The 17,382-nt window shown below is 45.4% G+C and overlaps 1 protein-coding gene across 1 annotated transcript in view; it reads left to right on the top strand.

The window, feature by feature from the left end:
- Positions 1-15,669, top strand: part of St6galnac5 (ST6 N-acetylgalactosaminide alpha-2,6-sialyltransferase 5) — a 177,953-nt gene extending 162,284 nt beyond the window's left edge. The window contains exon 5 of the mRNA XM_006989511.4: positions 11,350-15,669. Coding sequence (XP_006989573.1) covers positions 11,350-11,581 — 232 coding nt within the window. The 3' untranslated portion in view covers positions 11,582-15,669. The remainder of the gene's footprint in view (positions 1-11,349) is intronic.
- The last annotated feature ends 1,713 nt before the right edge of the window (positions 15,670-17,382 follow it).

Below are 17,382 nucleotides of genomic sequence, written 5' to 3'. Positions count from 1 at the left end.
GATGAGTCCACTAGTAACTGGTGGGAGCTCAGCCCCGCCTTGAGGTTACAGGAGGGAAATATTCCCTAGTCTGGAAACGGGGGACCCTTGGGCACACTCTGTAAAGGTGCCCCAAGGCACAATAGTGCTCAGTTACCGAGGGCGCTGGGTCCTGGGAAGGAAGGATAGAAATGCTCTTCAGTATGAGCCGGGTCTCTTTTCTGCCCCATTGACAGTTGCACACGTAAGGCTACATGGGGACTATCACAAGGCTACCTTCAGAGAGCTAACCATTCTCTGGCTTCTCAAGTTTTCCCCAATTCTCACCATGGCACCAGACCTCAGCCACTGCTCATTTTCACAAATTAACTGCTTTAGATGAAGATGCAATTGGTACCTTCAAAAGAGGCCATCCATGAAAGTAGGCACAGAGACTTCTGTTCATTCCACTAGGCCATGTGGGGTGCTGGGGAGGTGAGGGAAGATGAATGAGGCAGGGTCTGACTTCAGGGCCTGAATCCCACTTGGTCAGAGTTTAGTCACAACGGTCAGAAAGTTATGTGGGTGGTACCTGTGGAGAAAATGCTCATCTGCTTGTCAGGGCATCCAACCCCTGGACCTTTTCTGAAATACCCATCCTTAGTTTCAAGTGAACTTGGAGGAGTTTTTGCATGCCTGGGTAAGGACCTCCCTCCTCACTTGACCAAAGGAAACCCCTCCCAGACCATATAAATGGGCTCTTGTGTAAGATTCCTCTGCAACCGGAGATCCCCTGGCAGATAAGAAGTCCAATCGCCTCTCTGGTCTGAGATAGAATCCCGCTGCTTTCCAGTCTGAACACAGTGTCCACGAGCTTCTTGGGACACTGTAATTGTCAGTTCCTTATCTCCAGGAAAAAGGAGGCACAGAGAGACAGAGGCTTGCGCTGACTGTCAGAGTTAGCCCAGCAGCCTGACTGTAGTGACCCTGACTGGATCAGCAGCCTTTTGTGTGGTGTCAGGGGAATGTGGGGCTAGGGGTGGGCTGAATTCTTTGAGAGGCAAACAGTTGAGGAATCCATGAATCCCGGAGCCGCAGGTGTGAAGTGTAGGGTGGTGTGGGAAGCCCCTCTTCCACCGGCCTTCTGGAGGTCTGGCTGTCTTCACCCCATGAACCTCAGTTGCCTTGAATAGTCATTCAATAACAAAATCATTCCTAGGAGGCCCTAAAATACTGAGTAAATAGGCCCTTTGGGAAGAAGATTAGTCTGGTATTCACATTTAAAAACCACGAAGGGAAGAAGTAGATGGCCATGGTGGCAGATAAGGACAATGTGCAAGGCCTGGGGACTTAACTCCTTCCTGGCTGAAAGCCATGGGAGCAGCAAGCAGCTCCTTCTCCCGAGACTCCCGCCATCGCCTCACACTGCTCATGCCAACCCTGGCTGTTCTCCTCCTCAGCTACCCCTGAGAGGGTCGATCTCACACTGCTCATGCCAACCCTGGTTGTTCTCCTCCTCAGCTATCCCTGAGAGGGTCGATCTCACCACAGCCATGACCCTTATCACTTGGCACAGCTCTCATATAACAGAGTCCATACTCTCTAGCTTAGTCCGGCAGGCTTCGGGAGGCACATCTTTTGCACACTATTCTGGTCCTGTCTTCTCCACCCACCCAAATTTATTTCAGCCACGCAGAAAACCTTGTCAGAGAGCTGAACCTACAGACATACCCCTGTCCTCAGCATGGAGTTCCACTTTTTCCTTCCTTCATTTGCCAGGAGACTGCTGGCTCTTTCCTAAGTAATGGCTTCTATTTCCTGTGCACACATCCCAAGCCAGCCCTGAGCTTAGAATAAACACATGGATTAATTCATCAACTCTTGTGACAATCTGAAGTGTAATGCTGGTTCCAGTATTTTACTAATGAGGCCACAGACCAGTCAAGGTCTTGGAGCTGATAAGGGACAGAGGCAGGATTTGAACAGAGATCTGCAGATCTTAAGTACCTGCTTTGTTAACCCTTCACCTTCCTGTTTAGCCATCATAGCTCAAATTCCACTCCTGCATGAGTCAGCCCTGCAGGCTCACTGGCCTTACTGTACCTCCACTCTGCCCAGCTCACCAACGGCTTCTCCAGCTCCTTCATTTACCCATGCATTCATTAAGAGGAGGCAGTGATGTCGCGGTCCCCATTTGATCTTTAGATCTTGCCATCATGTCCAGAACATGGTGTATATTCAGTATAATCAGTTCATTGACAAACCAAAAGACTCCCCCTTGGCAGTTTAAGAATTTGATTTGGAGGCTCAGAGATGGCTCGGGGTGAGGAGTGCATACTGTTCTTTCAGAGGATCTGAGTTTGGTTCCCAGGACCCACAGCAGGTGGCTCACAACCTCCTGTAACTCCAGCTCTAGGGTTCCAACATCTGGGCCTCCACAGGCACCATCACACGTGACACATACATTCAGACACACATACATTAAAAACCAAGCTAGAGAAAAAAAGAATTTGATTCAAAACATTAATTGCAAGTCAAATAAAAGGACATGACGAATGGAAGGCGTAATTAGCAAATGGTAACTTCATATTTGGTCAGTAGAGGCCAGCATTGGCTGGATCCCTAGAGAGGGGCTTGAGTGCCAGCCTCCACCAACCCTCCCTTGCCAGACTTCATATCCATCGGTGTTCAGAAAGCTGGAGAGAATTAATGGTGTGCTGCCCCAGTGACAGCATCAAAATGTATTATTCTGTATATGGTAGCCCCTTAAATCATGCCGTCTCCAGATAGGGAGCCTAATCCATCCTTTGAATGGACTATAAATTGCTGGAAAGCTCTGTTATCATTGCTTTCTAAACTAAGTTATGGTGAGTATTTTTAATATCATTTCCTTTGTAAATTATTTGTGATAATAATGGACCAAGCATTTAAATTCTACCTAATAATCTTATTTCCGGTCATACTTAGCACATTACCAAGTTTACAATTCTTTGCTAGACATCATTTCTTATTAATTAGTGGAGTAATGATTCAGAGTGATCACTGTCACGGAACTAAATTAATATCTCATCCATAATGTGAAGGACATCTCAAAGGTATCATGAATACCAGAGAGTTGATTCTGCTAGAATTATTAGCTAGTGAGCATTAATAAAGCTGCCAGCAGAAGCGGCAGGGACAGTTCCTACTTGGCAATGGTCCCCTGAGCAGAATCCGACACTTAGGGTGGGCAGGTAGACAATGGCGGGGCCACCTGTGTGGCTCACGTTTAGTGAAGCATGACACTACAGTGCGCTTCCTCCTGGCGGTTCACCACTTCCTCCAGCTTTGCCACAGCATGGCTAACGTGTACCTGAGACTGACCGCTTCCATGAGCTGCTGTCTCCCAGGCATGGATCTCTCTGAAACATCATGGTGCCACCTAGGAGTCAGGAAGGAGAGCACGGTGGCTTACTCTCCTGTGAAGGACAAACAGCTGGTGTTGGGTGCTCTGTGCTCCCCAGATGTGGTGGTAATGCCACAGGCTTACCAGGTAACCAGCTAATTTCTTGCTGAAGAGGCTACTCAGTAGGAAATCCAGGTGGCTCATGAGTCCCACGGGCAGAGGCAGGGGCTGCTTTGTGACAGTGGTTTTCTCTAAAGGACTCTGGTGTGGGCCAAGTGCAGAGTAACCCAGGCCCACAGCCACTGTTCATTCCACTCTGCTCTTCAAGCATTTCCTGAGTTTCAGATACGATGGGTACTATGCCAAACAGAAGTGTGTCTAGAAAGTTCCCGGGCTCTAGGGAGTAGGGAAATGTGTTTTCAGGCTAGTTTTGAGGAAGCAGACTGTTGTGAAGCAGTATTAGACAGGAAGTATGGACTAGTGACGATAAATCAGGCCAAGTTCCTGCGATTTTCTTCGGCCTTTCTGGTAATCTCTATGCCCTGAGGTAAGGCTGTTTCTTTCCTCTGGGCTGAAGGCTCTATGGTCTACTTTACAGGAAGGTCAAGAATTCTCTAAAGGTCCCTTCATGGGGCAAGGGCAGGGAAAGAGTTGACTTTGCATCTGCCGTCTCTTCAACGTGAAGACATCATATTTTGAGGTGGAATGTTCTGAACCCTTGAATTGAAGTATCCCTCCCCTGCATTTCCATAATATAACACCCCCTGATTATTCAGATTACCTGCAAAGTATTTTTAGAAAATGGAACATTGCAAACTCCTGATGACATTTATATTGGTGAACAGATGTGCATGAACCTGTCACCTGCCTAACACTCAGATAAAGCACACAGAGTGAACACCACTCAGAAGGTCCTCCAGAGAGGAAGAATGTAACAGGAAGCAAGCTGTCTCTTACTGCCTGTGGGTGGGACAAGCAGAAACATGGGGACCATTAATACAGAGACTTCACCTGGGAGTCAGAAGTTTAGCCAAGATATAAAACACCCCTTAAGAGTAGTGTGTCCACAGTGAGCTGATGGTGGTCCCCATCTTGGCTCTGAAACTTCTTTAGTTTTTCCATGCCTAAGTTTAGCATGTTCCTTACAGGGCCATTGGGAAGATTCAATGTGTTAGTATATGGAGAGTGCTGAGGCCTCTGGGCTGATATGGTCAAGTCTGGCAACTTGGGTGGTCCCTGAGCAGAGTTTGTGCCTAAATCCAGGCACTGAGCTCTACCTGGGGGGGACACACTAATCTGCACAGTGGAAGCTTCATGATTACCCAAGAGGGCTGATGGAGATGGAAACAGAGCATGTAAGCTAAGACCTGAGGTACTTGCAATGTCAATTCTGGCTGAGGTGTCCCCGGGGCTGGGATGAATGGTTCAGCCAGTGTTCCCTGGCCTGGGGTAGTTGGCTCAGCCAGTGTCCCCGGGGCTGGTATGGATGGCTCAGCCAGTGTTCCCTGGCCTGGGGTAGTTGGCTCAGCCAGTGTCCCCGGGGCTGGTGTGGTTGGCTCAGCCAGTGTCCCCTGGGCTGGGGTAGTTGGCTCAGCCAGTGTCCCCTGGGATGGGGTAGTTGGCTCAGCCAGTGTCCCCTGGGCTGGGGTAGTTGGCTCAGTCAGTGTCCCCTGGGCTGGGGTAGTTGGCTCAGCCAGTGTCCCCTGGGCTGGGGTAGTTGGCTCAGCAAGTAAGTACTTACTTGTAATCATGAGGACCAGAGTTGGCGTCTCAGAACCCATGGGGGAAATAATGTGCTGACAAGCTTGCAATTCCAGGACTGAAGAGCAGAGACAGTAGATGTCTAGTGCTTCCTGACCATCCAGCCTCACTGGCTCGGTGTGCTCCAGGCCAATGAGAGATTGCATCTCAAAAAATAAAGTGGAAAGTACCTGAAGAACAGCAGCTGAGTTTATCCTCTGTCCTCCACAATAATGACAGCACTTGTGTGAACATGTAACATACACACATGGACACACACACGGACACACACAGATGTGGTTGATATTTTGTGCACCCCAATAAATTTATCTGGGGTCAGAGAACAGAACAGCCACTAAATAGACATAGAAGCCAGAAAATGGTGGTGCATATGCCTTTAATCCCAGCACTTGAGATCTCATGTCTTGCTTGGAAAAGACACACACCTTTAATCCCAGGAAGTGATGGCAGGAAGCAAAAAGGTATATAAGGTGTCAGGACCAGGAACTAGATCTGTTAAGCTTTTAAGGCTTTTAGCAGTAGTTCAGCTGAGATTCATTCTGGATGAGGACACAGAGGCTTCCAGTCTGAGGAAACAGGATTGGCTGAGAAGTTGGAGAGGTGAGGTTAGCTGTGGCCTGTTCTGATTCTCTGATCTTTCAGCATTCACCCCCCAATACCTGGCTCCAGATCTGTTTTCATTAATAAGACCATTTTAGATTCATGTTACACACAGACACACACACACATACATGGACACACACACACACACACACACACATGGACACATACACACACACATGGACACACACACACACACACACACACACACACACACACACACACATACACACACACACACCTTCTCTACCCTGGCTGTATGGGTAGAATAGAAAAGAATATCCTAAGGCATTTGTTTTGTTTATTTTGAAATGAATATAAAAATAACAAAATATACAGCCTTTATAATATATGTGTTTAAAATAATTTTAGATTCACACAAAAGCTGCCAAAGTAGTGCATAAAGAGTCTATTTGCCCTTCCTCTGACTATTTTGTGCTGACATTTTGCATAACTGTGGTCTGATTACCAAAACTGAGACATTAACATCAGTGTGCTACTCAATTAAATTCCAGACTTCAGTGAAACCTTATGTGGCTCTGCTAATAGCCTTTATCTCCTCCAAGACCCCTTTCAGGATGTCAGCACCTTACCCAGCCGGCATCAGTCTCTGCAGACCTCTCCTGTCTTCCACGACCTTGTCACCTTTGAAGAGCACTGGTCAGTGCTCACACACTAGAATTCCCCATGTGTCTGATTTATTTGATATTTCCCTGTAATTAGCTTGTTATTCATTCCTGAGGAGGGGACCACAGATGTGATGAACATCTCCTATCAAACTGTACGTGCGGTACTATAGTTTATTACTAGTGATGCTCAGGAAGGATCCTTGAGGACATAAGGAGTGGGAAACGTCCTCTGCCTGGGAATCTGGTTGAAGGTCTGAGTCTTTGCCAGCATCATGGAGCCACCTCATGTGTCTCATCAGGAGAGAAAGGAAAGAAAGGGCTTCTTGAGGGCCTTTTGGGAGACAACTTGAGAGCCACTAAAATGGTACAAATGGCTCATTCTGGGATAATTAATTGCTTATCTCCCTTGAGGAGCCTCTGTCCATGCTTGGGTATGTCTTCCTTTCCTGCGCTCTCTTCAGAGCACGCACCTCTACTTGAGCATGTGTTGAGCATGTGTTACTCTCTTCTGAGTGCCTCTCCTTCCCTTAATCCTCATCTTAAACCTGCATTGAAAATACGATTAATAACATCACCAACTCTGCTTCACTAAACCGATGGGTCCTAGAGTTCCTTCAGCACCACAGTCACAAATCCTAATTTGGCGGGAGATGAGGTCCCTTTAAGTTACCAAGGAAACTCCTCAAGTTAGAGAGGGTGGAATGTGAACCTGTGTCTCTGTCCTCTTGCTGCTGACAACCATTTGATTGGCAGAATTCCTGCTGAATTTACTCATTGTACAGTGACTATTTTTCACAAGGTCATTAACACTTATCTTGAGGGAGATACATTAAGACCATGCAGATAACATATTTCTCCCATCTCTTTCCTACCAATGGTTGGTTGGCACACTTTGTTTTCAATAATTACTACACTGTCCTGGGAGTAATTTTGAATCTCCTCTTTTTTTCTGTATTTATTAATTTGAATTCTTTTGAAATGGCAGGCTACTTCTCCATTTGTTAACTATTTATTCAGTTCTTTATTGCAATCCTCATGGGGCTGTAGATATTTATTTTGCCTCATGAGTTAGATTATCCAATATTGCTGATATTTATTTTGATGCTCAACCTTAAAGACACTTCAAAAACCACTTGTGCTGGGTCCTCTCCATATGACTTAAACCAGAATCCATGGCAGCAGCATGCTGGTGGTGATAGTTCCTTAAAGCTTCCATATGTATTACATGCTAATTCCTTCACCCTCCTCATCTGCTCTCTCTAAAAAGAAAGAGCAAACCAGCCCTCCTTTGGTTGAGACTGTGGAACTTGACTTTAGGAAGTTAAGACAGGCAGGGGAACTTACTCTGGGCCAATCTGCCCCAGCCCAGCCCCAGACATGAAGTCCAGTGCCAAATCCCTTTGAACACATCTTTGGCATATGGAAATTCACAGACATTGATGGTTTCCATGGGATGAGGAATATGAAGAGGGAAAGGCATGTTGGAGATGCAACAAAAGGGCTTATGACCTGAAGCAAAGGAAGACTTTCTGAATGGAAAGGTGGATTGCAGCTGAGGGCAGATTCCCACACTAGAGGGCAGTTCCTACCCTGTCTCAGATCTGCATTCCCAAGCCCAGCAAAGGGCTTTTCAATTCTTTGGACTAAGCGTTAAAAGATAAAAATAACTTTCACTTCCATGAATGGCCACATGGACACCTCTGAAACCCTGGTACCCAAATACATAAATCTAATCTCCCTGTAGGTGATCAATATGGAACCCAATAAGCTTTCACTCAAAGAGATGGCCCTCTTGGATAAGGAAATTGATCCCCAGCATCCTTTAGCTGACTTCCAATTACCCTCTGTTCCTAGATGCTGCATCAATCACATGATATTTTTAGAAAGCTAATTGTTTCTTTAGTAGATTGATGCCAATAAGATGGCTAAAACCTGGGCGAATCACATTGAAAAGCTAAATTGATATGAAAGGAAGATAACCCCTGTAATAGCATGGCAGATGAGTTTGGCAGCCTTCCCCAGTCATGCCATATGAACCCTCAGAGAAGGATTTCACACACAGAGATGGATTTTACATGCAGACACCTTGTTTTCTTGCTTGCTTGTTTGAGTCTTGATTTTTTTACGCATTGCTGTTGTTTTATATTTGTCCCACTCTATGACCCAGGCCAGCCTGGAACTCACAGCGATCCTCTCACCTCAGCCTCTTTCGTGCTTTGACAACAGGCAGGGTTCACCATGAAGCTCTCTGCCCCTTCTTGTTTGTTGTTTATAAGTAGTGGCCGGTTCCGACCTGAATTTTCTCCGACATGAGTCTGCTGTACTGGAAATGCTTTCTACTGAACTTTATGGTATTCCGAGTCTAGGGTAGGCAGTCAGTGAAATCTGTAGAGACTGACTGGGCGGGGAAGCAGTCCCTGATCCAAGACAGGCTTAAATTAGAGATGCAGAGGGTTAACCCAGCACAGCATCTGGGCTGGCATGACGGAAATAAATCTCTCTTCCTGGAACAACTTTAACCTAAGAGGAGATGCTGCCCGGAGGTGTACTCTCGTCAGAGCCACAGACTTGACACCTCTCCTGATAAAAGACTTCGATCTCTGACCCTGGGAAGGCTGCTACTCTAAAACTCATCTGAGTATTGATCGCCTTCAAAGGAAAAGAGTAGGAGGGTAGCTAGCAGGAGGAGCATCTTGGGGATAGCTCCTGTCTTAAAGGAGGGCCTTCAGACATCAGGTTTTGAAAGGCCACTGCAAAAGTCTTACTCAACAGCCTGCTCCTTTCCCTAGCAGGAGTGTCCGACCTTGTGACCTTATGACATGCCATTGTGGTCTACACACATGTCAGGCTGCATTCCAGCTATCTTGAGACACACATGGCAGCAGACTGGACATGCCTAGTGGCTCAAAACAGCAAAGATTGCCTGGTGGGAGCCTTAATGAGGCTGTCTACTGTTCATGCTCAGAAGAAGTGGAAGCACTATTCTATAATGGTTAATAGTCTAAAACCAGAGCACATTTGTCTCTTTATAACAAGCCTACACACACACACACACACACACACACACACACACACACACACACACACACACACATACACACACACACACATACATATGTCAGAACTGAGTCTACTACCTTGAAGAAATTGATCAAGTGTTCTTATCTGAGGCAGAGATGGGGGATATAGTAAAAACATACTAGGACTGTCAGTCTCTCCTGAAGGGATGGAGGAGGGGACTTGAGGATTTCTGGACCAAGGGACACTAGACATGGGACATATGGTCCACCTACAACAATGAGACTAAAACAGTGTCTGCCTGCTGGCTGTCTTCTTTTTTACCCCATGAAATCAGACTTAGAACCATTAGAGGAGAAAATGTCTGTAGTGGTGTGGCATTCAGCTGCTCACTCCATCTAAGGACAGAAATTCAAACATTGTTTATTACCTCCATACTAGGCAGAGTCCCAGAAATGAGATAAATCCCTGTCCTCACAGCAGACAATAAATAGGTAAACAACAGCAGTTCTGAGGAGATTAATACACTAAGGAAACTGACGGGTGGAGTGAAGGGGATGGAAGGTGAGGTACTCAAAGAGTGTCTTAGTCACCGTCCTTTGCTGTGATGAAACACCATGACCAAAGCAGCTTATAACAGAAAGCATTTAATTGGGGGTTTGCTTACAGTTTGGGGGTTAGTCCATGCATGACCACCATGGCAGGGAGCATGGCAATAGGCAGGGAGACATGGTGCTGGAGCAATAGCTGAGAGCTTATATCCTGATCCACAAATGAGGCAGAGTGAGACTGGACTGGGTATGGGCTTTTGAAACCTTACCCCAGCCCCCACCCCCAGTGACACACTCTCCCCAACAAGGCCATACCTCCTAATTCTGAACAGTCCACCAACTGGGAATCAAACATTCAAATATCTGAGCCCGTGGGGGCATTCTCAGGCAAACCATCACAAGGAGGATGCATTTGATTTCTAACAGAGAGAAAGACGAATGCATGAGGAAGATTCCAGACAGGTGCTCATCCTCAAGTGCAAAGGCTCTGAGGCAGGGGAATGGTTGGTTGTAAATGGAGATGGAGCTTTCCTGTCCCATCCATGTGTTCCCAAATTCCCAGTGGCCACTTCCCAAATTACCACACAGAGGCCTACATTAATTACAAAATGTTTGGCTGTTAGCTCAGATATATTATTAACTAGCTCTTACGTTTAAATTAACCTATTTCTATTAATCTATGTATTGCCACATGGCCGTGGCTTTACCAGTCCTCTGGCATCTTATTTCTTGGATGGCTGGCTCAAGTCTCTCTCAACTCCACCCTTCTTCATCCCAGTCCTCAGTCTGATTGTCCCACCTAACTTCCTGCCTGGCTACTGGCTAATTAGTGCTTATTAAACCAATTCGAATGACCAATCTTTACGGTGTACAAGAGGATTATTCCACAGCAGTTGGTACAGCTGACAGTCAGAAGGTTCAGTGTGCCTGAAGTAGAGTGAGCAAGGTTGGAGGGAATGACTCCAGGGAGGAGCCAGGTCAGGTACGGTCCTTTAAATCATGCCTCACTGGGAAGACCCTGTGGATACAGAGTGCTGCAGTGGGGAGGCAAACAGACTGCTTAGTTTTTGTTTCCAACGTTCTCAGGCTGTGGGGAGGTTAGTAACAAGTGTGGCAACTAGAAGCATTAGTATAACGATGCACACACACGGTGCCTATAGCCTGTGGCCTGTGCATCCAACAGCACATTTCTAAGCTCTCTGATGCTGCACTTGTTTTACAACCTCAAAACCCTCTCTGTTTTCTTATTGCTTCAGCACAAAAAAAAAAAAAAAATCTGCTGAAGTTCATCTGATGAGAAAATATAATTTGTGTCTTTCAGCTTATAAGAATAACATCCTTCTTGAATTGGTCAATGAAAAAGCACATTTTATACTGTGTATGGTTTGAGTTTTTGTTTTGTTTTGCTGTGTTCTTCTTTAACAGTTATCTCGCTTTCCTCCCACAGGGATCCTAAGCACCCTTCAGTACCTTATCATTACTACGAGCCTTCTGGACCCGATGAATGTACAATGTACCTCTCGCATGAGCGAGGACGGAAGGGCAGTCACCACCGTTTCATCACAGAGAAGCGGGTGTTTAAGAACTGGGCACGGACATTCAACATTCACTTTTTTCAACCAGACTGGAAACCAGAATCACGCCCTGTGAATCATGCTGAGGATAAACCTGTGTTCTGACGGGTGCGCGTGCCAGAGAGTAAGGTGTGGTGTCCACACCATCAGCCACGAGAGGAAGGACTTGAACTCCAGGCAGGGAAGGAAACTGGACAGTGGTGCCCTTCAGCACCATGGACAGAACCCACCGCCTGAGAGTATTTCAGAATGAACGCGTCCTGACGAGTGTTGTCTCTTTGAAAAGGAGACCGAACCCTCGCTTCAGTGACCCCCAGCCTGAGACTCTTTCAGAATGAACGCGTCCTGATGAGTGTTGTCTCTTTGGAAAGGAGACCGAACCCTCGCTTCCGTGACACTGCCATGGCTAGGAACACTCCAGGGTGGAAATATTGCCTTCAAAACCGAAACAGGAGCAGCCCAACACCTTTAATTGCATTTCTTTACAGGCATCCATGTCAAAAGACTTTTTTTCTTTTAAATCAGGTTATAACCTAACCTAACCTATATCTTCATCATTTGTCAGACTCTGTGTTTTGTAAAAAGCCTGAGCATATGGACATGTTTCTGAAGAGCACATCTCCAATGGTTTTCATAAAGCAAATGTCTGCTATTTATTTATTGAGAGTTTTTTAGTGTACTCTAGGCAGTATTTTTATAGATTATGATTATGTGGCAATTTATTCTTCCTGACTCTTTAATCCTGAATGGTGGTTGGAATGGCCTAGAATCAGGCTGATGAGTTACTGCATTCACAATGCTCATTATTAGCTTGAAATCTATATTTGACAGGGAAATGTGTGGCATTGTTTGAACCCCTTGGCTCAGGCAAATTGCTCTTTCATAACAAGAACAGCTATAACATTTTCTAATATACATAAATGTTCAAAAGAACAAAGTTGAAAACCAAAAACTATGTTATTAAAACAAAGAAGATGCTAATGAGAGGAATTTAAAGATACAACAGCTTTATTCAGTAGCAACTGATACAAGTAATTTCTCTTGAAGTTCTGCTTTCCTCTTCTTTAGAATATACCGGAAGATCCCTAGAGTTCCTCTTGCAAACTAAGGGTATATGAGCCTCTCGCTGACCTTTATGAGGATTAGACACTTGGATTGACATGACTCTAACAGTAGCTGGAAATTTCAAGTCAGAGTGAAATGGTAGGGTCCTCCAGGTAGAAATCAGGTTTCCTCCAGGGTCTCTCTTATCCAAACTCTATCCCTTGCCTCTCTAAAAAAGTGAGAGAAGGAGGGAGGGGTGGAGAAGAGATCACAAAGTCATTCCTCAGCTCACAGCTCACTGCCCCGTGAACCATTCTGACCCACTGTCTGCAAGTCTTAGAAGTAATAGGAAGGACTCACTCACTCGCTTCATTCAAATCCAAGGTCAATAGGATTACAGATTTTCATTTTAAAAAGTTAGGTTGCTCAGAAAAGACTATACTAGACTTTTCTTTGCATGCTGCCAACGGAGCATTAGTGTATCTAATGACAGATTTGAAGGCAGCAGCTAATGCCATGAGGGAACAGGCATTACTTTACAAACAGGACAGGGCTTGTGATTAAAGGTGTCTCACATCACCAGTTCTTTCCCTCTTCTTAATTAGTGATAATGTCCCTTTCCCTTTCATGAAGTAGAACTATTAATTATGCAGAGTACCATTGTGGAGGTGCAAATACAGTCCAGGTATCCAGACAGCAGAAACCAAGTATTATTGTGGCTTGAGTTATTAAAAGTCAGTAAAAAAAAATTGAAATTGCTGTCTAAGGCATAGTGGAATTCGTTCTTCAAGTGTCTTCTGAGTTTTTGTAAGAAAATGACTTTTATTCTACCACAGCATGGCCTCTGAGCAGTGTTCTCATGAACACAAGCAGAAGAGTATGAATTGCACACAACTGATTGATGGGTCACCTTCACAATCCCTTGAAGGGATTATTTGTTGAAATGTAAGTAAGTGGTTCCTTTGACAATTCCTGTACTTAGGGAAATTTGGAATAGCATACCTGCCGGAGTGTAACTATATCACCTGACCTACTGTTGCACGCGTCTGAGTATCTTTAGGTTTTCTGGTTTTCTTTTTTAAAAGGAAAAAAAGAAAGGCCCACAAAGAATATCAAGATAAGCCCATCTTTTGTAATTTCCTCCTCTCAAATAGTCAAAAGAATGAGAAGCAACCAAACGCCCAGAATCTTGGATCTTTCACAGGAAAATATTGTAAATTCACATGTAGCTACAATATGTGACTTCATATATTTTTTTCAAAAACATGGTGTAGCTAAGTGTAAGAAATTATCATTGGGTCATGGTTTTACTGCAGCATTAAAGAAAATGCCAAGGGCTCTGATGGCTTGTGCTGATGGACCTGGTTGTGGGCGATTGAATTCATGTCTTACCACCATCATTTCAGAACTGTCAGACTTAACGCCATTCAACACCATTAAACATAAACTCTGATAGAAAAGACACAAACCCTGTTTACAGACTTCATGATTTCAGGCGATTTGAAGTCTCAGTCATACTTGGTGTGTTGCATACCTTTTGCTTCTCTCCCCAGTGGCATCGTCAGCCTCCTCCTATCTTTTAAGACCACAGTAATATGATGCCACAGCTGGCCGATCCGTGGCTTCTGTTATTTCAGCACAAGAACATTTGGCAGAGGCCATTACAATAGATAGCCATTATGGGCAAAGATACAGGAATCCACAAACAAAATCAATCACTTCAAATGGCCCATAAAAAGAGGAATCTCACATTTAATATTCTACAGTAAATATTCACCCAAGAAAACGCCCATTAAAAGAACATTAGGAGGTAAATATTCAGTGTGCTGTGTGGGGACTTGGCTGTGTGATTCCTATTTCCACAAACAGGCTGTAGGGAGCTAAGCCCCATACTTTACTCACCCCACTCTCTACTCCTTAGGGCGAGGCGTAAAAACAGACTGATTCAGGGACACACAGGTCCTGACAGCACTGAGTTCAGTGCTTCATAAAACTAAATGCAAACAAACAGCCCTAAAGGGTAAGCTGTGTGGCCTCTCGGAATCCTTAGGTTAGTACCGGATTTGTGTTCTAGAGACATGGCACCTGTCTCCCAGTCCTCTCTGTCTCTGAGCCATCTGAACGACATCAGAACAGACACAGATAATTTCATATCGAAATAAATACTATATTTCAACTTCAAAGGACTATTTAGAAGGTAAATGAATGGTAGGAAGTGAAAGAAAATGTAGAAATTCTGTTAGGATGAAGACAGGGCTGTTTAAATACCTTTGTACCTATTTTGTACCTCTCCAGACATTTGCCATGGGTGCGTGACCCTGGGTGAGCGACCCTGAGACTCCCAGAGGGAGTCCTACCCTGACAGAAGGTCCAAGCCTCTCTCCTGTTCTGCACATTTCACACCCACTAGTCTTTTCCTTCATCCTCCTGCTTCTCTTGAGGCCCCATCTCCTTGTCATCACCCTCTCCAGATCCTTCTGTCTTCTAAAAAGCTCCAGTGTTGTGTTGGTGAGGTCTTCCCGGTGGGCTGTTAACTCTAGACCTGTGTAGGAACAGACTTGGTGTAGGGTCTCCTACAGCAGTAGCATGGTGGGTGCCGGAGTCTACCCCACTACAAGACAAAGGTACAGGAGCTATGTGCCTCCTGGCTGGCCTAGACTGGGAAAGGAAGGAGTTTACGTCCTAAATGAAGGGTCATCTTGGACAAAGCAGGACAGAATGTCATCCTCTCTGAAGTTTCTCAAAAACAAAACCCTAAAAAACTAAAATGTGAAGCCTGAGGAGGTGGGACAAGAGGAGTTATAGATGGCCTAGGTTTTAGCACACCAGAAGATGTCCATCGGAAGTGGAAAGGGTGAGGCTGTTCCGAAGGCTTTGAAGGTGAGAGCTCACTCCCCCACCTACTCAGGGTATTGAAATGTACATGAAAATAAAAACAGACTGAGATCCTGTTTTGTACTTGTGCCCCAGTATGACATGCTACCTTGATTGTCCTGTGTCTTTCTATGTGTGTGTCTGTTAGACTAGATTGTAAGCTCCTTGAGGGCAGGGGCTGTCTCTCCTTTGTCTTTGTAGCCCCACACCTAGTACAGTGCCTTGCACACAATAGGCGCTCAATAAATGTCTGTTGTTGATGTTGACCACTTTAATGTTGACCCATTGGATTGATGCTTGGACACAAATACATTCTATTGTAAAAGAACAAGCAATTCATTGGGTTGTGAGGTAGATAAATTTCAAGTGGATTTTACAAGGTCAGTTTCTAAACACACAATGTGTTCAGTCAACAGAGTTGACCTACATTTGGGTAGGACAACCTTGCAGAGTTCATTAGGCTTGCTAATGCTGGCTGGACTGAACACACAGGGAAGGTAAAGTTCAGCGAGCTTTGTGTTTTCCCCGGTAGCAAAGTGCTCCGAGCACAAATTAAATTTAATATTGACAAATGCTACAGCAAGTGCAGACAGGCAAAAAAGCAGCAAGGACTCTGACTCCAGCGGCTACAGCGCAACAGAGGCTAAAAAGAGGCAAGAAACCGCTCGCCTTCACCCTGATCGACTGCTTTGTGAAGTGCTGGGGAAGCCTATCAAAATTAAGGATACACTCACATCCAAAGTTTTATCCCTATTGGGAAGTGAGGGAGAAAACATGAAAGGTGCCCAGGACTCTGCAGTCACTACTGCCAGCTCCTGGAGCCTGTTACTCCTGGCAGCAGGAGAGGGCAAGACAATGGAGGCGGTAAAGGTGAGCATCTACCACAGGGCTCCTCTCCAAAGGACAAGGTCATCGCCTTCTTGAGCTGGGGACACTCCCTGCTCTCACTGTCTGCCCCTCCACATCCTCAGTCAATTGTCTCAATTTCATTTGCTGAAGCTGAGGAAGAGGCTTCAAGACTCTGCATGGAAGGACAGTGCTTGTTCTTGGACCAGAATTAGACATTTCCCCACACTGGTGCATGGAATTGTTAAGAAAGTCATTCTAACAGGACTTCAAACAGACTCTCAATGGGGTGGTGTGAGGAACCTCATGCAGGCTGTGCCTCTCTGCCCTGGGATCATACCTGCTCCCCATGAAGTTACCACTCTGTCCTGGGAGCATGCCTGCTCCCCGTGAAGCTACCACTCTGTCCTGGGATCATACCTGCTCCCCGTGAAGTTACCACTCTGTCCTGGGAGCATGCCTGCTCCCCATGAAGCTACCACTCTGTCCTGGGATCATACCTGCTCCCCGTGAAGTTACCACTCTGTCCTGGGAGCATGCCTGCTCCCCATGAAGTTACCACTCTGTCCTGGGAGCATGCCTGCTCCCCGTGAAGTTACCACTCTGTCCTGGGAGCATGCCTGCTCCCCGTGAAGTTACCACTCTGTCCTGGGAGCATGCCTGCTCCCTGTGAAGTTACCACTCTGTCCTGGGAGCATGCCTGTTCCCAAGCAGACATCATTCCTGCCTACTCCCCGTGAAGTTATCTTTACATCTCTGGTTCTTTACCATGAAATTAGTTCTTCAGTTTCCAAATCAGGAAACCCATGAGGATAAATCAAATGTCACACTACACTACTAAATATCTAGTGTGTTTTATATGTCATTTATAACAGGTATCCTGTTTTGCCACAATCCCACCTCCCTCCGCCATTTTTTTTTCAAATAGGACAATTGAGAATAATAGGTGGTAAGTTGCTGGCCCTCCAAGCTACTGTTAATGTAAGTTGATCCTTGGCAAGCCTTATTATCCAACTTTGCTATGGGCTTTTCCCTCTATTAATGCAGTTAGCAATCAAAATAACCCCATATTTTCACTGTTCCCATTTATAGTTGTAAATGCTGAGGCACAAGACACTTGAGTAACTTCCCAAAGCCATAAT

The sequence above is a fragment of the Peromyscus maniculatus genome, chromosome 6 (genome assembly GCF_049852395.1).
Source record: "Peromyscus maniculatus bairdii isolate BWxNUB_F1_BW_parent chromosome 6, HU_Pman_BW_mat_3.1, whole genome shotgun sequence".
NCBI lineage: Eukaryota > Metazoa > Chordata > Mammalia > Rodentia > Cricetidae > Peromyscus > Peromyscus maniculatus.
The sequence above is the reverse complement of the archived record's forward strand: the minus strand, read 5'-3'. Positions and strand labels throughout refer to the sequence as shown.